The sequence below is a fragment of the Octopus bimaculoides genome, chromosome 3 (genome assembly GCF_046866305.1).
Source record: "Octopus bimaculoides isolate indiv1 chromosome 3, ASM4686630v1, whole genome shotgun sequence".
In the NCBI taxonomy this organism is placed as follows: Eukaryota; Metazoa; Mollusca; class Cephalopoda; order Octopoda; family Octopodidae; genus Octopus; species Octopus bimaculoides.
In genome coordinates, this window is record NC_142930.1 from 147,177,891 (window position 1) to 147,205,843 (window position 27,953).

General features: G+C 37.0%; 1 protein-coding gene across 4 annotated transcripts in view; it reads left to right on the forward strand.

Moving 5' to 3' along the window:
* The window catches only part of LOC106879200 (uncharacterized), a 374,932-nt gene that overhangs the window by 289,083 nt on the left and 57,896 nt on the right, over positions 1–27,953 (forward strand). For all 4 annotated transcript variants that reach the window (XM_089349772.1, XM_052966714.2, XM_089349774.1 and 1 more), the window contains one exon: positions 17,771–17,922. In XM_089349772.1, the coding sequence (XP_089205898.1) occupies positions 17,771–17,922 (152 nt within the window). The remainder of the gene's footprint in view (positions 1–17,770; positions 17,923–27,953) is intronic.

Consider the following 27,953-nt stretch of genomic DNA (forward strand, 5'->3'; position numbering starts at 1 on the left):
CCCTTCTGTGTGTGTGTGTGTGTGTGTGTGTGTGTGTGTGTGGTGAGGTATGTATGCATGTGTCGTTTTTCGCTTCTTTGCAGCCATTTTTCATGATTTTGTATGTCCCTAGTTGATCATTTTGTTGTCATGCCTTCCTTCCCATTACACTTCTCTTCTCCTCTTCATCTCCCCCCATTATCGCCTGCCCTCTTTTTATTCTCTTTACTCAATTATATTTTCATCTTGTATCTCTCCCTCCTATATCTCTTCATTCTACATTCAATTTTCTCTCCATGTAATTATCTTCCACCTCTCCTTTTTCTTCTCACATTTCTCTCTTTCCTCTCCTCACGTTTCTCTCCTTCCTCTCCTCACAACTCTCCCCTTCCTCTCCTCAACTCTCCCCTTCCTCTCCTCACAACTCTCCTCTTCTTCTCCTCACAACTCTGCTCTTCCTCTCCTCTTCCTCTCCTCACAACTCTCCCCTTCCTCTCCTCACAACTCTCCCCTTCCTCTCCCCACAACTCTTCCTCTCTTTAACAATACTCTTCTCCCTTTCATCTCCTTCATCCACTTCCCCCTCCTCCTCAGCACCTCTTACTTTCACCATATTTTCTGCCATCTTTCCAGATGGCTAAGCATAAAGCTCTTTAATCTTTTAAGCTAGTTTCTGTGATAGGATTTACAGTAATAAATACCTGTTTATTCTATTTTACGGAATCTCAGTGCAACCTAGAATACAGATCTGTAGTAGTAGTTGTTGTTGGTTCAATTTCACTTTAGGTTGTTGATTAATTTGTTGTTGTTCTTTCTTTTTTGTAACTTTAAACCATTTAAAGTAAAAGAAGGTAATGAAAGCAACTGGTCTGTAATTATTAAGCGGGGAGGGGGAAAAAAATCAGAACAAAGTTTAACTAGAAGTCAAGGGACTAAAGAAGTGGTTTTTGTTTACCATATTTGGAAGTGTTCTGGGAACAAGTTTCTATATTCATTCATTTAGTTTATTAATAATGTTTTTGCTTGCTTTATCTTCTCTTAAGTTTACAAAAAAAAAAAAAAAAAAAAAAACACACACACACACACACACACACACACAAAAAAGCTATATTTTCCCCTCTTTCTGTAGCTTTTTATTTTCTAATGTTGATTCTTTATATTAATACAAGGCTGCAAATTTGTTAAGCCGCTAGAATGGTATGGTTGACAGAATAGTTTTTGAATATATTACTAGTACATTGCACATGTGTGTGTGTGTCCATGTGTTGATGACAAGAAGGGTATCCAACCTTAAAAAATTTGTTTCAATAAATATTGTCTGGCCCATGGAGGCATGGAAATGGGGATGTTAGAACAGTGATGATGATGATATGGAGGGATGAAAATCAAGGTCTGTCACCTGTGAGACATTCTCTTGTTTCTGACATTCCCTTGTTTATTCCAGCTTAGTATATCTTTCTGTCTTCAAGCGTCATCCATTCAGAGTTCAAGTTCTGTTGTGATTGACTTTGCCATGCGTTCTGTTCCGTACGGTTGATCAAATAAAGTACCAGTCCTGAGCTGTGTATCAAAGGAACCGTTAGAGTACAGGATAAGGTGCCTTGCTATATTTGTTTTGACTCTTTGTACTCTGAGTTCTTGCTATCTAACACACTCTTATTCTTATCCTCTCTAGTGTTGGTGCCACAGTAAAATGCACCTTGTGCAACCCTTTACGTATGGGTTTGAGAGCTTCTACTATTTAGTCTTATTGAAGACATGACAACCTCCCCAGTGCTGGTGCTATGAAAATAATGCACCAAGGAGACTTGGTAAAGGAAGTTGATTTTAGGAAGGGCATCTGTCCTTAGAAATGAAGCTAAAATGGAACTAAAGACTGAGAAGTTATCCTTTGAACCATCTAAGAGCGCAACAACAAACCATCCAGTCTATGCAATGATGGTAAGCAGCTGTAAAGTGATGATAGTAATGATGACATTATGATAAACAAAGAGATTAACTTAAGCTCTACTATCTTAGTGAAGCATGAAGCTCTTCTGCTGTTATGGATGAGAGTGGGTTGAAGAGAGCTTTCAAGTTTAGCTTCATGCTATGTGGGAAACATTTTGTTTATTTACAGTGATCTCCAGCATATTTTATGCGTAAAGTGAGGAAATTTTAAAATTTATTGACACAGGTATGACTGTGTGCTTTTTTTTCACAACTTGTTTGATCCCACTCCATAGTATCTTGGGCAAGTGTTTTCTTGCTTAGGGCTGACCAATGCCTTTTGAATGTAATGGATACACAGAAACCTGTTGTGTGTGTGTTTGTGTGCATCTATGTCTATATCTGTCTTTATTTTGGCTCTGCTCGAAAATATTGGTACCTTCGTTTATGACTCGTAAGTTAGAAGTGCAATGAGTGTTATGCTAACAGACTTTGAAACAAAATGAGTACTGGGGTGGATTTAATCATCAACAACCCTTCAAGGCTGTGCCCAGCATGATCCCAGTCCAACAACTGAAACAAGAAAAATAGTAAAAAAGAATACTAAATCAATTATGGTAGCTAGAGCTCCACATTACTATTTAGTTTTCCTGCAGCAGGCATCCTTGGATATTTTTTTTCTTATCTCCCATCAGTCTTGTACATTCACATGCTGGCTTATATAATTAAATCAAAATATGGAACTTGATAGACATAACAGGAAAGTAAACATAGTGTAATATCATTTGAGTTTTGTACAACATGACTTGCAGAATCCCATACTTAGAAGATAGCTCACGCAGCTTAGCTGATCTTATTGATTCCTCCATGCTAAGGAAGATTCATCCGATATTAAATATCTCTTCAGCTCTGTTAACATTCTTTCAGTAGTGCAAGCAGACTGGTTGCTCCTGTCAGTGTTATGTATTACCTCCACAGTGCTGTTGTTAGTTGGTGCCAATTGCACATCAAATATGTTGGCGTGCTGCCAGCATCCATCCATCCCATTTCTAGCCTATTAGTAACGTTTATGGTTATTAGATAAGCATAAATTAAAGATGATTGATAAAATAAATAAAATAGTAATCCTTTCTATTATAGGTACAAAACCTGAAATTTTGGTGGAGGGGACAAGTCGAATATATTGACCCCAGTGCTTGACTGGTACTTAATTTATTGACGACCTTGAAAGGATGAAAGGGAAAGCCAACCTCGGCGGAACTTGAATTCAGAATGTAAAGAAGGATGAAATGCTGCTAAGCATTTTTGCCCAGTGTGGTAACGGTTCTGCCAGCTTGCCACCTTCATCATCATCATCATCACCATCGTTTAACGTCCGCTTTCCATGCTAGCATGGGTTGGACGATTTGACTGAGGACTGGTGAAACCGGATGGCAACACCAGGCTCCAGTCTGATTTGGCAGAGTTTCTACAGCTGGATGCCCTTCCTAACGCCAACCACTCAGAGAGTGTAGTGGGTGCTTTTACGTGTCACCCGCACGAAAACGGCCACGCTCGAAATGGTGTCTTTTATGTGCCACCCGCACAAGCCAGTCCAGGGGCACTGGCAACGATCTCGCTCGAAAATCCTACAGGAGCCAGTCAGGCGGTACTGGCAACGGCCACGCTCAAAATGGTGCATCTCATGTGCCACCCGCACAAGAACCAGTCCAGGGGCACTGGCAACGATCTTACTTGGCTTGCCGGGTCTTCTCACACAAAATAATAAATAAATGCGCCCTTTTAAAGCCTAGCCAGGCTCATGGGCCCGGTTTCCCGGTTTCAATGGTGTATGTGTTCCCCAGCTGGATGGGACACCAGTCCATCGCAGCGTTACTCATTTTTGCCAGCTGAGTGGACTGGAGCAATGTGAAACGAAGTGTTTTGCTCAAGAACACAATGCGTCACCCGGTCCAGGAATCGAAACCACAATCTTACGATCATGATGCTGATACCCTAACCACTAAACCACGCGCCTCCACAAATAGTAATAATAATAATAATAATAATAATAATGATGATAATAATAATGGACTCTCCCATCGCAGATGACATATGAGTTTTTAGCTCTTTGCCGAACGACCTGCACAGATGATTTGGTTATAGTGATCAAATGTATGTGCTGTACATTAGCCAACTCCCTCCATCGAATTGATATTGCTTGAACAGGTGCACAGTGTACCACATGTCAGGTGTCGGAGTGATCACACAGCAACATGAGATGAAGTATTTTGCTCTAGAACACATCATGCCACCCGGTCTAGGAATTGAAATCATGATCTCGTGATTGTGAGTGTAACATCTTAACCACTATGCCATGTGTCCTAATGATGATGATGATAATAACCATCCTTTCTATTATAGGCATGAGGCCTGAAATTTGGGGGAGGGAGATAGTTGATTATATTGACCCCAGTACTCAACTGGTACCTAATTTATTGACCCCACAAAAGGAATTTGAACTCAGAACGTAAAGCTTTTTGCCCAGTGTGGTAATGATTGTACCAGCTCACCGTCTTAGCCAACAGTCCGCATGGATTTTACTTCTCCAGGTGCTGACTTAGAAACCCTTTAGCTTGTTCTTGTTGATACATCTTATGTTCTCCCAGTTTGTTTCTGATTTCTACTTTCAGGCACAATGCTAGAACTATTTTGTCTGAATGGGTTTATCATCATCATCGTTTAATGTCCACCTTCTATGCTGGCATGGGTTGGATGGTTTGACAGGAGCTGGCCAAGTAGAAGACTACACCAGACTTCTGTGTCTGTTTTGGCATGGTTTTTATGGCTGGATGTCCTCCCTCGCACCAACCACCACGCACAGTGGACTGAGTGCTTTTTATGTGGAAACAGTACAGACGAGGTCGGTTTTGGCATCGCTTTTACAGCTGGATGCCATTCCAAATGCCAACCACTTCACAGTGCAGACTGGATGCAGTGTAAAAACTAACATAGAAAATAATATAAAACAAGACAAAAATTTCTCTTACGTTGATAACTTAAGGTTTTTTTTGGATGATTAGTTTTAGACCTCTCTGTGTGTGAGTGTGAGTGAGTGCATATGCGCACGTATGTGCATGTGTGCACCTCCATGGATGTGAGGCTATCTTGAGTCCTTTGTTCTAGCAAGAGTACAAATGTAAATGTGAGTGTAACTTTACTTTGAGACCTCTGTCTGGTGAGTTTAAGACTGTACATGTGTGTAGATACACATCTAGGATATGCACACTTGTTAGAGGGGGGGCTTTAGTGTTTGTGAGTGTAGAGAAAGGAGAGAAAGAAAGAGAGTTTATATTAAGATCTCTGAATGGAAAGTATGTATGGGTGTGAGAGAGAGAGAAAGGGGGGGGGGGGCTAAAATGTTTCTCCATTCTCTGACAAGTGTGTATGTGAAGTGAGGTGAGACCCACAGAGAAGAGAAATGAAAGAAATTTAATTTCCTTTTAATTATAAATATATGTTTCAGAGGCATGAATGACTGATAGATAGATAGCTAAAAGAGAGCGGTTTTAATGGCCAATATTCTTTTGAATGCCAAACAAAAATTGTTTTGCCATTTTACTGTCTTTTAATTAAGCCTTAACCGTCACTGCTCTCTCTCTCTCTCTCTCTCTCTGTACAACATTTTCCTCTCTCTTTATATATATATGATTCAGTATATCTCTCTACCTCTCTTTTGATAAACCCAGTTCTCTCTCTCTCTCTCTCTCTCTCTCTCTCTCTCTCTCTCTCTTGTATGTCAAACCATTCATAACCTCCCTTTGCCACCTCAAGAGTCAATATAAAAGCTCTTAACGTATGTGGCCTACCATCTTCCCTCATATTCTGTCATGACACACGCACACACACACACACACACACACACACACACACACACACGTGCTCTCTCTCACTCACACACACATTCATACTGTGACTGATTGTGCTGCGACGGTTGTTGTTCATTTATCTTTTGGATTCATTGTCGTGCAACAAGAGGTGGATGTGATGGTGATGGTAGTTTTATTGCTGGCAGAGATGTGGTGGTGCGCCTTGCTCGACGTTAGCATCTATTTGATGTGGCAGCAACAATAATAAGGGATGGTGTTGGCTATGTGGTTGCAACAAAAGTGCATTTGATGGATGTGGTGATATTGGTGTGGTTGCAGTTTTCAAATAATTCTGTACCATCTCTCTGTTCTATCTGTCCATCTATCTGTCTGTCTATCTACCAATCTGTCTGTCTGTTTGTCTCTGTCTGTCTCTGTCTGTGTGTGTGTCTATCTATCTATCTATCTATCTATCTATCTATCTATCTATCTTTCTGTTTATTAATCTGTCTGTCTATCTCTTGATCTCTGTCTCTACAAACCTATGTCTATTTAGCCAATATATCTCTCTGTGTATCTATCTCTAATCTTTCTGTCTCTCTCTCTCTCTCTTACCTGTCTGTCTATCTATCCATCCATCCAGACCACCACTACAACCACAATGTCTTTTTTTATCTCCTGATTAATGTAGAGCAATTTAAGCCATCAACCCCTTGTACTGCCTTACTTCTAAACATATAGCTCCTTCACTCAAAATGCACCACCACCACCACCACCACTACCACCACCACCACCACCACTGCCGCTGCCATCTTCATTGCGACAACTGCAGTGTTGCTATCAATAAAACTGTTCTTCAAAGTGATTCACAATTTCCAACAATACAGAGGCCTTTATGGATTTCCATTTTGTTTTGTTTCTTCTCCTTTTGTTGTTGTTGTTACCAGATTACTCTGTGGAATGGTGTAGATATGCTGCCATTGATGATGGGGGTGAGTGGTGAAAGGGTGGTAGATTTTATATTTGGAGGAGTGAAGTGTATGTGTGTGTGTATGTGTGGAGACATTGGCATCTTCCCCACCTCCTTTCACTTCCTCTCCTCTTTCTGTTTTCAATTTAAATTCCCCTTATTTTTCTTCTTTGATTTGCAACATACTTCATTTTTTCGGGGTTTTTGCTTTTGTCTTGTTTCCACCCCCACTTCTTACCATTCACTTTCCCTTCTATTTACATTTCTCCCCTTCCAACACATACACTCCCCCCTATTTTTATGCCCCCCTTTGCTGTCTTTCTGACACCACCCCTCTCTCTCTGCCCCTATTTTACTCTGTCCAAATTCCCCAATAATTCTGGGGAACCCTTTATTTATTTGTCTCCTCTTGCTTATGTCATTGAAAATTTAAGAGTATCTGTCTGCAATGCAGAGATATTTGTGTGTGTGTGTGTGTGTGTGTGTGTGTGTGTGTGTGTGTGTTTGTGTGTTTTAGAGCGAGAGTGTGTGTTTCTGCTTCAGTCCCACTGTGTGGCACCTTTGGCTCTGGGGGTGGATTTGGTAAACAGAAATTGAAAGAAACCAATTGTGTGCCTGTGTCTGTCTGTCTGTCTCTATCTGTGTGTGTGTCTTTGTATTTGTTCCCCACCACTGCTTGATAACCAGTGTTGGTTTGCTTACACCCATGTAACTTAGTGGGGTGGGGGTGGGGTGATCAATAGTATATGCTCCAGACTTTAAAAATAAGTGCAGGGGGTCAATGTTTGATTAAACACTCCAGAGCAGTGCCTCAGTATAAGCACAGACTGAAACAAGTAAAAGATATATATATATGTGTGTGTGTGTGTGTGTGTGTGTGTAGTTTGTCGTTCCCTCACTTGTCTTTGTCTTTTGTTTTCTGTAAATTTGAATTGTATATGTATATATTGAGATTGGTCCTGTTATTTGAGACTGGCTAAAATAAACTACTGTACTCTTCATTTGTTTTGAGTACTCTTTCTCTGGTTGTTACCCAACAACAGGCACACACACGCATGCACACAGACACACACACACATGGTTGCATACATGTACACACACAAAAAAAGTAAAATGAGATTAATTTAGCGGATGTGCAACAGTAACTTGAGAGAAGAGTTTATGGATGTGTGTGTATGTATATATATATTTGTATATATATATGTGTGTGTGTGTGTGTGTGTGTGTGTGTGTGCATATGCCTGTGTACACATGTGTTTATATGTCTATTTGCAATATGTCTATTGTATGTCAGCATGTATCATTCTGCTGCTAACATAGGTACACAAAGAAATGTTATTCTTCCTGTATAATTAATTAATTATGTTGTGATTAGATGAGACCTCTGAAGAATATTCTTCAAAGACATTCCTCTTTCTCTCTGCTTTTGTCTTATTTATTTATTTATTTATTTATTTATTTTATGTCAGCGTCAGTGTATATATATATATATATGTGTGACCAGAATGTACTCCAAGAATAATGGCTCGCCATTAATTTTTTTTCTTGCTTTTCTTTCTTTCAGTTTGTGCTACTACTAACTAATGTTAACATAACAATAGATAAATAAATAAAATAAATATAATAGTAAAATATAAAATGCTACGATAATCAAATTAGTGTATCTTAAGCTTAACATTAATTAACACTCAAGTACTGTGGTTTTGGGGCTGATGGGATGCAATATTTTCTTTGTTGTTGTATAACTGAACATTTTTTTTTTCCTTTTTGTTGTGTGATTGTGATTGTTCCGTTTTCTTATGTATCCTTGATGTAATGCAACTATTATTAGCATGTGTATTTTTCTTTCTGTAAAGGTCAGGTCACATTAGGCACTAATTTCATCTCAGGAGTCTTCCACTATCTTTTTCATTATTGTATCTGCAATATTGACTTGTTAGTTTGAAGAAACCAGGTTTCAGATAATTTAGAGGAAGGGCAACAAAGAAGTGATTGGTGTGTGTGTGTGTGTGTGTGTGTGTGTGTGTGTGTGTGTGTGTGTGTGTGTGTGTGTGTGTGTGTGTGATTTGTGTGCTTGTTTGAAGGGGTATTTAGCAATGGCTACTTCAGTTAAAATGGTAACATAAAAATAAAAACCAGGCTAAAACTGTATGTAGTCACTCAAGTTGCTAGAAACGGAAGCCAAATTTTCCCCAAATCATACCTTACCATTAGGAGGCAAAAAAGAAAGAAAAAAGAGAAAAGAAAGGATAATGCAACCTTAGAAACACTTTTTTGTTTTTGTTGCATGAATCTTAGACTCATAAGGCTAGAGCTTAATCTATATAAATGACTGAGATTTGAAGAGGTAGAATAATTAAAGATTGCAAAATTGCCCTGTGGTATTAGTTCTGGTCTTTTGTGTTCCAAGATCAAATCCTGCTGAGGTCAACTTTTCCTTGAAGAGACAATAAATAAATAAAAAAAAAGAACCGTAGTTTTGGATTCAGTTCTAACTTAGTGGCACCTTGGGCAAGTGTCTTCTACTTTAGCCCTTGTGTAATCAATGCCTTGTAAGTCAAATTGGTAGAAGGAAACTATGTGGAAGCCTGTTGTGTGTGTGTGTGTGTGTGTGTGTGTGAGAGAGAGAGAGAGAGTGATTTTATCTTTGTTTCTGTGTTTGCTCCACTTCTTACTGCTTGGCAATCAGTGTTGGTTTGTTTATGTTCCTGTAACTTAACAGTTCAGCGAAAGAGACTGATAGAATAAGTACTGGACTTAAAATAAGTATTGAAGTCAATCTGTTTGACTAAAAACTCTTAAAGCCAGAGTTCGAACATGGTCACAGTCAAGTGACTTGAAATAAATAAAAGAATGATGGAGAAAAAAAAAGAAACTGTGTTTTATGTTAACGTGAGAATATCACCACTGCTTATATTGTTACATGACTTAAGATACATCATTGTGTTTTTGTTTCCTGGACCAGTATAATATGATGATCATGTAGAAAGGTACATTTTAGTTTTAAATTCGTTTTCCCTTCTTATGTTACAATAGAAGTGGAGGCGCAATGGCCCAGTGGTTAGGGCAGCAGACTCGCGGTTATAGGATCGCGGTTTCGATTCCCAGACCGGGCGTTGTGAGTGTTTATTAAGCGAAAACACCTAAAGCTCCACGAGGCTCCGGCAGGGGATGGTGGCGAACCCTGCTGTACTCTTCCACCACAACTTTCTCTCACTCTTACTTCCTGTTTCTGTTGTGCCTGTAATTCAAAGGGCCAGCCTTGTCACACTGTGTCACGCTGAATATCCCCGAGAACTACGTTAAGGGTACACGTGTCTGTGGAGTGCTCAGCCACTTGCACGTTAATTTCACGAGCAGTCTGTTCCGTTGATTGGATCGACTGGAACCCTCGACGTCGTTACAATAGAAAACATACATTTTTTTTCCCCTGTTTTATTTTATGAATCGAGATATTTTCATGTATTTGTAGGAAACCAAAAATTCATTTGTTATTTCTATTCAGAATCCTACTACGCTGGCAAGAACAGACTAGTTTAGGGACTACAGCCATAGATGACCAATCTGTTCTTTATGGTTTGCCAAAACCACCTTCAGGAAATATCCCATTGTCTTTAAAATAAGGACCACACGTTTACAGTTGTAAAAATAGGGGAGAAAAAAATAAGAGAGAGAAAACAACATTAATAATAATAATAACAACAGTAATAATAACATTGGTATATAGAGAGATAACAATACAGCAATGTATTTTATATTCTAGGTTTTGGCACAATAGCTGTAGGAAAATTGTTGCTGGATGCTGTCTGAAGTTTCTATTGCTCCATTTCTTATTTCTCTTCAACTCATATCTCTCTCTCTCCAGAAAATTCAATTAATCTATATCGTGATCAGATTGAAGCCTGGTGTAGCCATCTGGTTCACCAGTCCTCAGTCAAATCGTCCAACCCATGCTAGCATGGAAAGCAGACGTTAAACGATGATGATGATGATGATGATGATGATGATAATGACATTTCCTTTTTTTCTTTCTTTCTTTTCATCCCCCCCCCCTCTCTTTTGGCAAACTGATGTATTTTCAAATTTAACAATGGATCACTAACAAATATTGTTAAAGAATGATGGCGCATTTAAAATAGATTTATTTAGTTTATGGTTGAAGCTGTGTATCTGCAGCTTTACGGTGAAAGGGGAGACGGAAGAGGGAGTAATCATTATTATGTTTGTTGGAAGAAAGTTTTGCGTTTAGATTCTCATTAATTTTAATTCTCCCACCTCCACCTCCCCCTAAACTTCCTCCTGCAGTAGCAGAGGCCAACCGAGCTTTGGTTAAATAAATGGTTGAATGGTTAAATTCTTGCCAAGCAGAAACTGTGCAGAATGCTTTCCAGTTGGAATAGATTTAATCTCTGTATTAACATCATCTTTGAGACAGGTGTCAGTTCTATGATATAGAATTCCTTTTCCTTGCAAACCATCATACACTTACTTAAATTACTTATTTTCTTTTTCTTTTTAAGTATTTATTTATTTATTGATTTTACTTTAAATATTTTAGTCCAGGGAGAAGTGTGAATACACATTCTATTTTTCATTTAGTTAAGGGCCACGTGGGAGTTTTAATATTATTTAAGGTAGCGGTTTTTGAAGCTAAGTACCAGTTTTCACTGATGGGCATTTTATTATGTTCTTTCTGTTGCATGTTTTGGAAAAAAATAAAATAAAATTTAAATAAATAGTTAATTTTATACAGTGCTATTATTAAATCTTATTTTCTTATATATTATTCCATGTAGCTATTTTTAGATACTTACTCTTTTACTCTTTTACTTGTTTCAATCATTGGACTGCGGCCATGCTGGAGCATCGCCTTTAGTCGAGAAAATCAACCCCAGGACTTATTCTTTGTAAGCCTAGTACTTATTCTATCGGTCTCTTTTTGCCGAACCGCTAAGTGACGGAGACGTAAACACACCAGCATCGGTTGTCAAGCGATGGTGGGGGGACAAACACAGACACACAGACACATACGACGGGCTTCTTTCAGTTTCCGTCTACCAAATCCACTCACAAGGCTTTGGTCGGCCCGAGGCTATAGTAGAAGACACTTGCCCAAGGTGCTACGTAGTTGGACTGAACCCGGAACCATGTAGTTGGTAAGCAAGCTACTTACCACACAGCCACTCCTGCGCCTTGTGTGAGCTACTTTTATTTTATTCTTTTCTTTTCTTTTATTCTTTTCTTTGTTTCATTCATTTGACTGCAGCCATGCTGGAGCACTGCCTTAAAGGGTTTTAGTCAAAGAAATCGAGCCTAGAGCTTAGTCTTTGTAAGCCTAGTTCTTATTTTATCATTCTGTTTTGCCAAGCTGCTAAATTGCAGGGACATAAACACACCAGCATCAGTTGTCAAGCAATGACGTGGGTACAAACACACACACGACGGGCTTCTTTCAGTTTCCGTGTACCAAATCCACTCGAGGCTGTGGTCGGCCCAAGGCTATAATAGAAATTACTTGCCCAAGGTGCCACATAGTGGGACTGAACCTGGAATCATGTAGTTGGGAAGCAAACTTCTTACCACACAGCCATGCTTGCACCTATATGTTAAATTTTTATGCATGTATGGCTGTATTGTAAGAAGCTTGCTTTCTAAACCATGTAGTTCCCAGTTCAGTCCCACTGCATGACACCTTGGGCAAGTGCCTTCTACTATAGCCTCAGGCCAATGAAAGCTTTGTGAGTGTATTTGATAGACAGAAACTGACAGAGGCCCGCTGTGTGTGTGTGTGGGTTTAACCCCTCCACTTCTTGGCAACTGGTACTGGTGCGTTTACGTACCCATGACTTAGCAAGAACCTGATAGAATAAGTACCAGGCTTTAAATAAACGAAAAATACTTACAACTAAAAATTCTTCAAGATGATACTCCAGCATGGCTACAGTCTAATGACTGAAACAAATAAAAGATAAAAGATGTGTTGCAGTAACATAGCTGCAGGAGTGGCTGTGTGGTAAGTAGCTTGGTTCTGGGTTCAGTCCCACTGCATGGCACCTTGGGCAACTGTCTTCTACTATAGCCTTGGGCCGACCAAAGCCTTGTGACAACCGATGTTGGTGTGTATTATGTCCCTATAACTTAGCGGTGCAGCAAAAAAGACTGATAGAATAAGTACTAGACTTACAAAGAATAAGTCCTGGGAGTCAATTTGTTTGACTAAAGGCGGTGCTCCAGCATGACCAGAGTCAAATGACTGATGTCACTTAAATAGCAGTGATGTATGTGTATGTCCTTCCCATAAATAATGTCCAGTAACTTGTGATTTTGATGTAAACACCCAGTGGAATAGAAAATATCTTACCTGTAAAACCAAGTTTTACTAAGCTAGTACTCTAACCATAGAATACTACCTTAATAGATCTGATCTATCCTATACCAGCATTGAAAAAGTTGGCATAACGATGACGATGAGGTTATGAAACGAGTTCAATTTTGGAAGAGCTGTCTTTTTTAATTTTCATTTCCGCATGTCAGTGTTATTTGGCAAGATGATGTTTTAGTTATCCACATTTATCATTATCCCCTCCTTTAAACTATCTTTTATTAACATCATCCAAAAATAAATCCATCCAGTTAGTAGTAAGCCTGTGATGGCTTTATAATGTGTTGAAGGCAAGTAGTGCTTAATAGAGATTTACGATGTTTAAAATTGCATATTGTTGCTGGATTTGTAGTTAAAACAAATCTAAATATATCTCTTAAAGCATGAGCCCTAAACTGTGCAAAAGTGACTTAGATGTGATGATAAAGTAGATAGAAATCCTGTCCTCTTGTGAAGACTGTGATTTGTGGAAAACGAAATGCAGGAGTTTTGAAAACAGTTTCATCAGAGTGGAAACACATTATTTATTACAGTTGGTAATACAGTTTTAGCCTTGAGTCTTGTTTGACCAAGCTATCATTTCCAGCTGTGACCATCTCACCTTTTTGATTATCAAAGGCTACAATGTTTCTTTTTATTTTTAAAAATTTCTTTATTTTAAGACATTAGTATTTCTTGAGAAAATTTGGTTACTATTTCTAGTAGGATGAGTAACTACATAGAGGTTTCCTCTGCTAGTTGACACACACTCATCGCCACCACCACCACCACCACCACTACCACCACCACCATCATCATTTTACAATTCTCCATGCTTGCTAGGTTGGACAGGTCCTCTCCCACTTGTGTTTATTTATCATCTCCTTTGTAAGGATCAACACCCACAGATCAGCTTACAACATGTCTTTGTATGTCTGTCTTGATCTTTGCACTCACTGTTGCCAACCCTTACTTGTTTCCAAGTGAAGTGATATTTCCCCTGACCTAGGAAAAAAGTGTGTGTGCATGTGCACACCAGGCATGGTGTTATACATTTACTCATTATTCAAGCTTTAGCTGAGAAAAGATTAAGGACTATGGTGAAGGCATAGGGTGATAATTTTGAATTGTAAACTTAAAATATTGTCAATAAATTTAACAATCAACCTTTTGTTAACCAAAACCTAAAACTTTATTTGATGATGAAATGAATAATGGATAAATACACACACATGACAAACTTTCCACCTACTAAATCTACTCACAAGGCCTTGGTTAGCTTGGGGCTATAATAGATATTTAACCTTTTAGCATTTAAACTGACCATAGACATGGCTAAAATATTCTACCTGTTTTATGTTGAAACTAAAAATTGAGTTCTCTCATCAAAATCTCAAAGCTGCAAAATAAAGCATGATTAATTCAAAACAATCTGAATAAATAATCATTATGTGTGACAGAGGAATCTGAATGCTAAGGGGTTAACCAAGGTACCACACTGTGGTACTGAACCTTGAAATCATGTTAGTTGAAATCAAACTTGGCAACCATGGGGTCACACCTACATTTATATAGTAAATAATAATTTTTTGGTTGTAGAATTTCTGAGTCAAGGAATTACCATAATTATATACCAGGGGTATATTTGGTTACTATTTTATTCTGGTGGGCTCCTGTAGCCATTCAATGTTTAGAAACTAGTTATATAGAATGTTATTTATTAATGTTTTCATTAATTTGTGTAGGTTGAACTATGTAACATGTTACAGAGAGAAACTTAGCTGTTTCTTGCAATACGTACCAACACCTAGGTCTAAAGCAAAAAATTTTTCAGGGTCCCTTAAAGTACTATTGTGCTCCAGCATGGCCACAGTCAAATGACTGAAACAAGTAAAAGAGTAAAGAGTAAAAGAGAGAAGGTCTTGCAGCTGTTTCCAGGATATTATCTCCCTTGATCGGAGACGGTGTGAGTCGATGGTTAGGCAAAAGTTAATTTAGATAAGATAGGAAATAGAGAGTGAACTGGAGGAACGATAGTGGACCTCTTATTCACATAATTCCCGAATCTGGAGCTTAACTATGGTCTATCCGTAGCACTTACTCCACATGACCTGAAACCTCTGGGTCTAATTGACACCACTACCACTCATAACACACACACACACACACACATATATATATATATCGACGCAGTAAATATTTTCTGCTGATATATTCCTGGAATTAGCGCGCCAAAACGAAGACTTTTGAATTTTACCATTAAGCTGTAATTAGCAGAACCATATGCACGCGCACCATGGCGGTGGGCAACTATGTATACGATTCTGATAATTGCTGTTACATTACAAATCAGGCTGATGAGGAATAGACAAATGGTAAGAATTTGTTAAATCCGAAACCTGGTTCCTGTTTAATAATGATTTTTTTTAGGTGATTTTAAATGTCTTGCCCGCTCACGTTTTTGGTATGCTGCTACATTTCATGTTGAGAACTTTTTAGGTCTTAATAGACACAAGATGTGATCTATTTCTAGCGCATTAATTGTCCACGTTAGTGGTCGACGTTATTTTTTAATATATATATATATATATATATATATATATATATATATATATATATATGCATAAATAAATAAAATGTAATAAGTTTGATTCAGTTTCATCAGCTTGTTGTGTGTGTATTATCAAATTCCACTTAACTGCTCTACTGTGAGCGATATTGCATGTTGCCACTTTGTTCAAGCTGTTACTTGAAATATTGCAGGCTACCTTTGTAACAAATTCTTTCATGTATTACATTTCCTGCTATACTTTAGCATCAATCATAATTCCTCTGTGTGTTTGTGCGCATATGAATATGCAGTTAAACATGCGTATGTGTGGGAGATAGATAGTGAAATAACAGGTCATAATAATATGGTAAAAGAAAAAGAAATAGATGTGAAGTTTATATTTATTTTATAACCAAAGTAATATTATCTGTTCAAAGACAGTGATGCTAGCATTTGATCCTATATTGCAGTCCATGCAGAAATTTAATATTTATTAAATTTTTCTAAAATCTTGTAGGGATATTTGATTAACTTTATTCATTCATTTATATTTTGTTGTTGCTTTTGTAAATCTATATTATTAATTTGTTTTTTCTTTTGCAAAATGTTGAATAATTTATTTAGTTTCATGTTGAACATGGAATAATATTCTATATTAAACATTTTTTGACAATGATGTTCAGCGTCCATTGGTTTTATAAATGGTGAAAAATGTGTAATGTTACCCACTGTGGTTTTGTTGTTGTTGAGTAAGTATAAGTCCTCCCTGTCAGCTCACCTGTTTCACATTTTGAGAACAAAAGGACCTCATCCAATATAGCATTTACTTGACATTTCTGCCAGACATAACTTTCTCTTCTCTCTGTTTCTATCTTGTTTAATGAGAGAACATGCTGTTTTTAAGAATTCCAACTTCAAATGCATGTCTCTGATTTTGAGAACCCCATTATTTACTGACTGAGATTTGGTTTCCAGGGAGTTGACTAACCTATCATTAATGGGTCAGATAATTACTGAGATTCTACATTTTTGCTAATCTGATAAACACCAATCCATTATAAAATGCTGCTATATATATATATATATATATATATATATATATATATATATATATTTATATAAATAAGGATAAGATCGATATTTAAAATATTGATTTTATCAAGTGGCCAGCATGGGAATAAAAACCTTCAAAGGTAATAATTATTTAAAATTATAATACAGGGTATCTAAGAGATACCGCCATGCTGAAAAATAGCAGTCAAATCTTGACTCTAAGTGGTTTAGAGTCAAGATTTGACTGCTATTTTTCAGCGTGGCAGTATCTCTTAGATACCCTGTATTATAATTTTATATATATATATATATATGAACGACCTTAAGGGATAGAAAATATCCAATGAATTACTGGTTTGTTACCTATTATTTTGTTGTGAATAGTAATATTTCTAAAATAATAAGTTTAAATATAAATCTTGCTTTATAAACGTTCAAATTAAAAAATCCAGAAAATGGAGAAGTGGCATTAATATAATTTATAAACTGTGAGCATGGGAGTCTGTTGAGATGCTTTGGAAGAATAACATGTAATAACCTAATGATATCTTCTTTACTCCTGTGATGAGATTTTGCCCAATAAAATGTTTTAATTGCTGGAATTTAATTCTTTTGGGCAAAATCGAAACAGCTGTAAGTGAACATGTTGAATTTTTCCAGTTACTAAATTATATTAATGTTGCTTCTCCATTTTCTGAAATTTAATTTGTGTGTATATATACATATATATATATATATATATATATATATATATATTTTGCTTGTTTGAGTCATTAGACTGGCCATGCTGGGGCACTGCCTTAAGGGATTTTTTTTTAAGGCATGATACTTATTCTATTGGTCTCTTTTGCCAAACTGCTAAGATACAGGGATGTAAATACCTTTAAAAATGAATAATATACCCTTTGATACAAGACTGCATGAAACATGGGATGATAATGGTTCCAATCCCATTGATCCTGGCCTTAGATAAACAGCAGCACCACCAACAGCAACAACAGCTGTTTGATAAATATCTTAACCAATTATTACTACAGATTTACTGTTATTAAATAGTTTCTGTTCTCTTTCCTTTTCAGAGTATTGGCAAGGGTTCTCTCTGGTGCATTGATCCTGATTATCGACCCAACCTGCTCCAGGCCCTACGTAAAACGCCATACCACCCTTACCATCAATTACAGATGCTGGCCGGTAATCAGACAGCTCAAACAAACTCCAATAGTAATCAATAGTAAGTCTTTTTTTTTTTTTCATGTTCTAATTTCTTACATCGCAAATTGTCTTGTTCCTTGCCTTTCCTTCCTTGAAGAACACTGAAACTCTTATGTTCATTAGAATGGCCTTGTTTTTCTGTTTTTGTTTTTTTTTACCCTAGTTGGTTGAGGGGTTGAGTTTTCATATTTATTGGTTGAGATGGTCGGCAACTTAAACTTGCACACTTAAAAAAACAAACAGATGAAAAAAATCCATGGCTTATAAATACAGGCTTAGCTGTGTAGTTAAGAAGCTTGCTTTGCGACTGTGTAGTTTCAGGCTTGGTCCTATTGTCTGGCACGTTAGGCACATGCCTTTTATTAAAGCTCCAGGTTGATCAATACTGTGTGAGTGAACTTGGTAGATGGAAACTGTGTGGAAGCTTGTCGTGTGTGTGTGTTTGCTTATCCCACCCCACTGCTTAACAACTAGCTAGAATTGATTAATGAGCTACATGAGTGCTGCTTTTTTAATGAACTCCAGCAGGAAAAGGAGACTTCTATAAGGTAATTTTTATGTTAGAAATAAGTTAAACATCTTCAAAGGAATACTCAAGCATCTTAAAAGAGATACATTGAATAGTATGGTCATGGCTATATTGTCTGAATAAAAGATGAATCAGTCATGGTTGGAAGGCTTTTTTGATCATGAGCCTACTCTGTTAACCTGGTGTTAATCAGCTACAAATTCAGAAAGATGGAAGATAAAGTTGACCTCCTTTTGTTTTGAACTGAAAATATAGAAAAACAAAACTTTGAAAGTTATTTAGTCAAATTATTTATAATTACTACTGCTTAATTAGTAATTAATAATGATAATTTCTTACATTGGCACAAAGCTAATTTGGAGATGCATAATCAATTAGATCACTCCCAGTACTTGACTGCTCCTTTATTTTATCAACATCTGAAAGATGAAAGGGAAAAAATTGATCCTAACAAAATTTGAACCCAATATTTACGGCAATAGGTAAGGATCGGCATGGATATTGATTTGTAGAGAGTGAGTTTGGTTTTTCTGCCAACATCTCCTGAGGATTGAACACTGGAGATTGTACATTACTGTACCAGCACCTGCAATTTTAGCATCTAATTCAGCCTCTTGACTTCTATCAGTTGTGAATATGGCTCCCTAGTCTCAGTCAGTCATGCTTGGGAATTGTTGTATCATCAGTGATGATGATGATGTGTGTGTGTGTGTGTAACAATATATCACGGTACCAAATCATCTTCATTTAGCTTCCATTGTCCATGCTGGCATGGGTTGGACGGTTTGACCGGGCTGGCACACCAAGCTCCAGTCTGATTTGGCATGGTTTGCTACAGCTGGATGCCCTTCCTAATGCCACCCACTCTGAGAGTGTAATGGGTGCTTTTATGTGCCACTGGCATGACACCGGTATCTGCCATGACTGCGATTTTGCTTGGCTTGATGTGTCTTCTCAAGCACAACATAATGCCAAAGGTCTTGGTCATTGCCTCCATGAGGCCCTACACTCAAAAGGAGCTCAGCCACTGTGCCTCCATGAGGTCCAACGCTTGAAAGGAACTCATTCACCCCACCTCTGTGAGGCTCGCTTGGAAGGAACTCAGCCACTATGCCTCTGTCAGTGCATCTGTTCGCTCAACATTGATTTGATGAAGAGAGTGAGCTAACAAGGTCATTTGATCACTATAAACATTTGTGAAGGTTATTCAGCAAATGCTGAACACTCCGACACGAGAGTCCAGCTTTATTATTATTATTATTATTATTATTATTATTATTATTATTATTATCATCATCTTGTAATTTGAAGGAGAATGAGAGACAACAAAATTCTTTACCATATGCTAAAAATAAACTTTTATTATAGAAAAGTGATGGTGGTGGTGGTGGAAATGTGTGTATCTGCATGTATGTATGCTGTCTGTATGTATAAATGCTTGTATTCTTTCCATTTTAAAGACAAGAAGTTATTTTGAATTTTTTTTTTTTTTTCCTGTTTTACTATTGATTTTATTTGTTCGTTGCTTGCTACTTAGTGGTTAAATGGTAAAGAAGAAAATAAACCCAGTACAAAAGTTGATGTGATGAAAATTTCAGTTTTCAGAAATGCTTTTTATTAGTTTTCTTTCATTTTCCTTCTTCATATTTAATTCATACTGAATCTTGTTTAATGATCAAACTTAAAGATTTTAATACTAGAGGATTATGGTTTAAAAAAAAAAATTTTTTATGTGATCATCATTGACCCCAGTAAATTATTTTAGTCAAGTGCTTATTTTATTAACCTCTATTTGTCAAGCTGCTAAGTATTGCATGTAAAAGTGCACAGCATAAACAACACTTTTATTTGATGTGACCCTAGAATATGGGCTGACACACAAACACACCTTTCAGTATTTCTGCCCAACAGATTGCACTCACAAGGCAGGAGACACTTGCCCACGACATCACACAGTAAGATGAAGCCTTGGTTGCAGGCTGAACTTCTTTTAACTATCGGAGATGCAGATGCTGTGCATATGTGTATATATATATATATATATATATATATATATATATATACACACACATCTTAAACAAAAAATAAGCTAAGAAAAATAACTAAGTAGCCGGTGGCATGTATATGAACCACATAGGTAAATACAGGTATATGAAATACCATACAACAAATTCTTGATTTATTTAAATAATCCATGTCCACTAGAGGCAGCTGACAATTATGCTTGGCTCTATATGTGAAGGGGAGACAATCTCATGAAGGAAAGAACTGGCTTGCCTGGAGCCAAGAGGACAGTTGTGGATACATGCTTCTGCCTCAATAGGCATCATCATCACAGCAATTGTTTTATCCCATCTTCAGCAGCCAAGAGACCTAGACATATACAAAGCATAAAACACATGGCCTAGGTAATTTGCAGAAATATAAAATAACTTAAAGCAAAAGCAATTTATAAATTTGAAAAAAAAAAAGTATATCTTAGCAGTTCAATATTGATCTTATATATTATTCCCGACTCCCCTTCTCTCTCTCTACATGCACACAAAATAAAAATAGGAAATTTTCAGTGAGCCAAGTAACAGCTTAAAAGCTCTGCCATTAGTTCAACAGTACTGGTATTGTTTACAACATTGAATGTCTCACCCTGAGGAGGTGGACCAACACAATATAGATAACAGAGCACAACTGCTGGCCTTGGAACCAGTTACCACCTTAATACATTTTTTGTGCTTATGCTGTCGGCATCACAGAAATGCAAAGACAAAAATTCCTGTGAGATTTGAACAGCCATCCAAGCTGCCCTTCAGCTGTTCTCTACAGCCATTTCATGGTTTAAAAAAAAAAAAAAAAAAGGCGAAAAATAATAATTAAAAAAAAACCCTATAACTAATATAGTGACACTGGTAGTGACTCTGCATTCAGCGATTAGTTAATAATGTACAAACAATTTCTCGTCACTTGCTAATGGATTTTAATTTATTCATGAATTCCATCAATGAAAAAAGGATCAAGATGTAATCTCCTAAGAAGATCTTTTGTCAGCTTTTATTTGTCACGAGAGAGAGATTGAGAGAGAGAGATTGAGAGAGAGAGATTGAGAGAGAGAGAGAGAGATTGAGAAAGAGAGAGAGAGAGAGAGAGAGAGAGAGAGAGAGAGAGAGAGAGAGCGCGAACTTTTAGTTATGTCCCTAATTTTCAGGGTCAAGTTAAGCTAATTTGGGAAACAAGTCTGCTTTAGTTGTTGGCTGTGGCAGTGACTAGCTTTCTTAATGTTTAATTGTTTGGGATAATAACATAAATTAATTAAGATAAACCATTTAACCCTTGCAACAAATGATAATGTGAGTTAGTGAATGTGAGTGAACAAATGAATGAGGGGAAAAGAACTGAAGAATTTTCAATATGGTTATGTGAATTTTCCTATAAGGATTGGAATAACAAACATTGTCACCTCTATATATGTGTGTATTTCTTAATGCAACTGCACATATACGTGTTACAGCTATGTACAGATACTACACCCACGTATACCTGTTTTAGATTTTAGCTATCCTGCACACACCTAACTTGTATTACAAAGTTGAGTCTTAGAACTTGTTGGGAGCTAGCTTATTAACTATTTGGCCATACTACACATACATGTGTGCATGTGTATTGTCAATGTATCCATATATCTGAAAAAAAAAAGCACACTCTGAAGCAGCATTTCTCAACCTGGTTTCCTAGGGGTTCTGTGAGAAAGATTGAGATATTTTACCGGTGAGTGTGTTAAATTATAAGGCACAAAAAAGAAAATTACTCTCTTCAGATATAACAGAATATGCTTCAACACACAAACCCACACAAAGAATCTTGCAAAGCAAATACCAAAACGAAATAAATATATATCTTTTCTTTTGCCTTTTACTTGTTTCAGGCATTATACTGTGGCCATGCTAGGGCAACTCCTTCAAATATTTTTTTTAGACAAATGAATTGACCTCCAGTACTTTTTTTTTCTTAAGCCTGATACTTAATCTATTGGTTTTATTTACTGAACTGCTAAGTTACAGAGATATATACACACCAATACCGGTTGTCAGGTGGTGGTGAGTGATTAACACAAACACACAACAGGTTTCTTTTCAGTTTCCGTCTACCAAATTCACTCACAAAACTCCAGTCAGCCCTAGGTTATAGTAGGAGACACTTGCCCAATGTACCACACAGTGGAACTGAACCTGAAACCATGCGGTTTAGAAGTAATCTTCTTACCATACAGCCACAACTGCACCTACACATACACACAACATATTTTAGGTATACATAGATAAATGTTTTTGTTGTATATTGATTCTTGATGGTTAAAGCATTGAATGTTACCATTTCCCCCATTCTCAAGATTTTGTTTAATTCTTGGCTGTGAGTTTCCAAACTGAAATCCGTTGTCAGCAATATAGATTTACCCCTCAATGTCATTTAAGTATACCTCATTCACGTTATATATTTAAGAAAGACATGTTCCTAATAATAAAAGTATTGGACTTTCCGTCCGTATGTTAATTTTGCTACTGATGTTTCGTTGTATTTCTCGACAGTCCAGTTAGCCGCCAGGAATAAAAGTAACGTTCCAAATCAATACGGTTCAATTTCTGACCACAGTTTGTCAGTCGTCCTGATCTCCTTTGTCTGCCAGTTGGAAGTAGATTCTGGTCCATAATTATATACCACGTGTGATTAGTGATGTGTACAATCATTTAATCTAACGTTAAACATCTAATTAGAGCGACAGTCACCATTAGGTGGACAACTTCCTTGCAAAGAGTGATAGATAAACCTAAATGTCTATGTGGGAAACACTGTTATTTTGTTAATATTTCTGGTAGAAATAATTCGAATGAAACACGTGGCTTCTGGAAAAAGTTATGTGTATTTTATGTAAGTTAGAAAGAAAGAAAGAAAGGGGGGAGGGAAGTATGCAAACCAACAAACAAATAAAAACCGTTTATGCGTTCACTAACATCAAGGGTCTTCTTTATAGCACGTTGCTTAATCTTGCTGTGTATAGCGGTTAACTAAGCAGATCGATGGTCAGGACAAGAAAATGGCCAGACGTAGATTGGTTGGGAACCGGGCTGGTATTATAGAATTATTGATGTATAATTCTTCCATATATATATTTTGACACATTCATGTTCCCTAGCTATCGATATAGTTAAGATAGCGAACTGTGATAGGAGATTGATCGAGCGTTTGACTGTTAAACTAACATACACACGCACACACGGTTAATAGTATTAGGGAAGTGGTTAATATGTGTAAACAGAAACTTCTCTCCCTCTCAGGCATGTACACGTGGTGTGTGTATACATACAGTGTGTATGTATGTATGTGTGTGTGTGTGTGTGTGTAGGAGAGAGCTAATTAGATAGCTCTTATAAAATGAATGTTTAATTTAACGCTAATTAAGTTGTCTTCAATCGAAACTTAATATCAACTTATGGAGAGAGGGAGAGAACACTGTTGTAAATCTATTAAGAAGAAACATTCTCAACGTATTTTAAGTTCATTAATCTGTTTTGTTGTGTTTTATGTTTGTACGATAAACCATTAACTTCATTCTTTCTCTGTGTGTGTGTATTTATGGAACTTGAAAGAAAAGAAGCGTCGGGCCGGCGGGGCGGACAAGAAAAACATGTATCACAAACAGAAGTAAATCTCTGTAGTAAGCAAAATGAAAACAGTTATTTTCTCAATTTCGTTTGTATTCTTTCAAAATACATAAATATGTGCTTGTGTGTTTTATAAAGAAGGTAGTGTTTGCTGCTTCTCATAACTTTTATTAAAGTTTAAAGTAACAGAAAAATGCGCGCACAAACACATACATACACACTAACTCTTTTTTTTTTTTAGTTTCAGTCATTGGACTGGCCATGCTAGGGCACCTTTTTGGAGGTTTTAAAGAGTCGATAAAATCGATCCCCGTAGATTTTTTTAAAAGTCTAGTACTTATTCCATCGCTTTCTTTTTGTCGAGCCTCTACATTAGTGAACGTAAACAGAGCAACACCGGTTGTCAAGCAACGGACGGCGGACAATAGGTAAATAAAGACACACATACGACGTGCTTTCAGAAGTTTCCTTCTACCAAATTTACATAGGATATCATTTGACCCGGCCCGGTGTAATTCTAGCAGAAGACACTGTCAGTAATACAGGTTTTATATGCAACACAAGTATATCTTGAGGACGCGTTCTTTTACACATTTGTTCGTTTCTCACATTAAGAAACAAAAAAAAAAAAAAAAAAAAAATTTATATTGGTGGACAGGCAATCCTCTTAAATGTTTGGGGCAGGGGTACTTAATCCGGAATTCCGAGGCTATTATTTAACAGTCAGTTCAGCTCTGAACAAATAGATCTATGACAGAGTTCGGTATGCCGTGACATACTGGTGTGCCGCAGTGTAACCTGAATATAGTTTTTTTCGCTATACTTTTAGCTATATTTTTAGTTCAGGTGTGCCGCCGATTTTTGAAAAGAATAAAAGTGTACCGCAAGGTTGCAGCGCATTGATCGTATGACCAAAAACATCCATTTGGGATATCTCGCCTTATCCTGCATGCATAATGTATCGAAGATCACATTATTCAAGGTATCATTACTTAAAAAAAAAACAAAAAAACGGTGTGATTGCTAACGAAATTTTACTGCTATTTCCAGCAGATCAAACCTCTTTGTAGAAGTTGCTCCAGAAATGATACGTTTTCTTATATGCAATATCTTTAAGGTGCTGACCTAGTATTTTAAATTTCTTTCTGTTTTGTATGTGTATATGAAATCATTTTTAAGTGTAGAACTCGAAGTAGATGAAGCTATAAATTACAACATATAAATATTGAGTTAAATAATCTTTTAGGATAGAAAAAGTCGAAAGATATGTATGACTGTATTAATGTTTTTATGTCATAATAATAATAATAATAATAATAATAATAATAGAAACAATGAAAGCTAGCAGGCGGAAACTTCGAAGTCACTGTTACCATTCTTCGTGTGTGTATGTGTGTGTGTGAAAGGCATGGTTAGAAAATGTAGCTCCACGATTTGGCGGCTTTTTTTTTTAAAGATTTTTCTTTTTCTTTTCTTCTTTTTTTTTTGGTGTGCTATTTGAACTCAGAAATACATGAGATCAGCGTAAATGTTGCTTTGGTTTATTTTGAACATGAAACTAAGATTAAAATAGTGAAATATGAACAGTTTCATGTCAGACGACAGGGAGCAGTTGTGTGGTGTGAAAATGGCTTTATTTTACAGACTTTTTGAAACCTAAGTGACAAAATAGGGAGATATTTTTTTGCATGTATGTAAATTGGCTATGGCAGTTTCTTTTTTTCTACTTAACTGATATTTCATGATTAGTTTACTTTTCATGCTAGGGAGACAGAGCACGATTTGTTAACCCTTTGCCTGTCCAGAGCATTTCCTTAAGTTTTGCCCTTAACTTCCACGCTTGTTTTCAGACTTTTAGTTTGTTTCACACGTTCTGGGTAATATAAAGCTTTCCTTTCAGAAATCCCAATTTAATCTGGTACAAGAATGTCAGATAAATATGTCCTGGGTGTCACATATGATATGCAGGACAGGCAAAGTGCTAAGCCAAGTGCAGTGTGTGTGTGTGTGTATTCATCTTTCTGTTTTGTGAGTGTGTGCGCGCGAGTGCCCTTCATTTGTGTGCGTGCGTTATTTTTTGTCATGGAAATCGTCTGATTCTTGGAGAATATCTTTGTACCAAACACTCTTACTGTCTGTCTGTATTTTTTTCTTTTTTAAGCCTGCTTCTTTCGAGAAAGGTGTTATATTTTCCAGTAACTGAAGCTTGTTGTGTTTTTTACCATCGCAGTTGTTGTGTCTTACCTCTTCAGATACATTGCGAGGAACAGGTTCGTGTATTGACGAAACATCGGTTGCTTGGCTGCATTTCGGTTCCTGAGTGTTGTCGGTGTCTTTGATTAACTTTGAAAACCATTGACTCGGCTTACCTGCTATTTTCCTCAGTTCCGGTAAATTAGAATTTTTATCTTTGGTTTTTTCTTCCTTGGCAGCTGAAAATTCTGGTAGGGGAAGTATTACAGGAGCAGCAGCCAACATTGGACCATTATTACTATTAATCCGTGGTGTTGTTGTTGTTGAGGAAATGCTCTTTTTATCTTCTGGTTCTTCAGGTGCCGGTGTTAGCTTGCAGTACCAGACGGTTTTATTTCCCTTCTTCGTAAACTTCAACTGAGAAAGCCAACTGCTTGTCCCTTTATCTTTGATTAGTTGTGGAATGTGTTCCAATGTTCGTTTCCTAGCTTCAACTGTTTTGGGTATATATGGCATCATGTAGTACCAGATAGTTTCGCCATGTTCTTTCCCTGCTATTAGTTTCGGCACCCAGCTTCTTTTCTCTTTAATAGGAACTGTTTGCGGTATCCATTCATCCTCCATATTTCGTATATTTCCCCAATAAATCTCCTTGCTGCCATTTTCGTTTTTAACTTTGGTCCAGACATATTCGCCTTTCGTCTTGTCGTTATCGGAATATGACTTCCACACATATTTCCACGTGGGTTCATTCACATACCAGTGTTCATTATCGTCTGCAAAGTTTACACAGTCTTCTTCCATATCACTGTTTGCTTGAAGAGTCAAGTCTGTCTCATCGGATATCGAACTCGTTTCGGCATTGTTCGTTGAACTGTAATACGTAGTTTTGTCCTCTCCTTCTGATGTTGGCTGGCTTTCTCCACTGAAAGTAAGATCTTGTTCTTCGTCACTTCCCGCATCACTTTCATTCGTCCCATTATCATCGGCATGGAGACTATTCTCGAGATTAGAGCAGTCTTCGATCCTTTTCTGTTGTCCAAATTGTTGTCTGACTTCTAATAGCTTATTCTTGTTGTTATTCATTAACACATCGATACATCCATTCTTTACCCCATGGCTGAACTCTCGGTTGTTCAAGATTACAGAAAGATTTTCTTTGCTGCTACTCTGAACACTGGTGCCGTTTTCGTTTGGTTCTGGCATTTCTTCGATCGACTGTCCGCTAATTCCCTCATTCTTGCTGCTAATATTCCTTAATGTTTGTTTTTTCACGTAGGTTCTGATAGTGAGATATTGATTTAAATTGCTGTTCGTATCCATTGTATTGTGTTATGTATGTGCATTAGTTTCTGTATTACAGATGTATATCTATTTACTGTTATTGTATCTTCTAAGGTTAGAAAAACTACAATAGAAAAAAAAAAACAGTGTAAAAAGGAAAAATAATCGACAACTGCGTTAACAGCTCTACAGCAGTTTATTTTTGCGGTTTGTTTTCATTGCTTTGGCTATTTCTTACTTGCTGTGATTTCTATAACTCAAAATAGCCGTATTGTTTCCTCGTTGTTGTTGTTAGCCGAAATGTATCTATATGTCTGTTAGTCAAACGAATGATCTCTATCTATTTTTGTCATGCTTTAGCCAACGTGTTAATGGTGTTATGTATGTATGTAT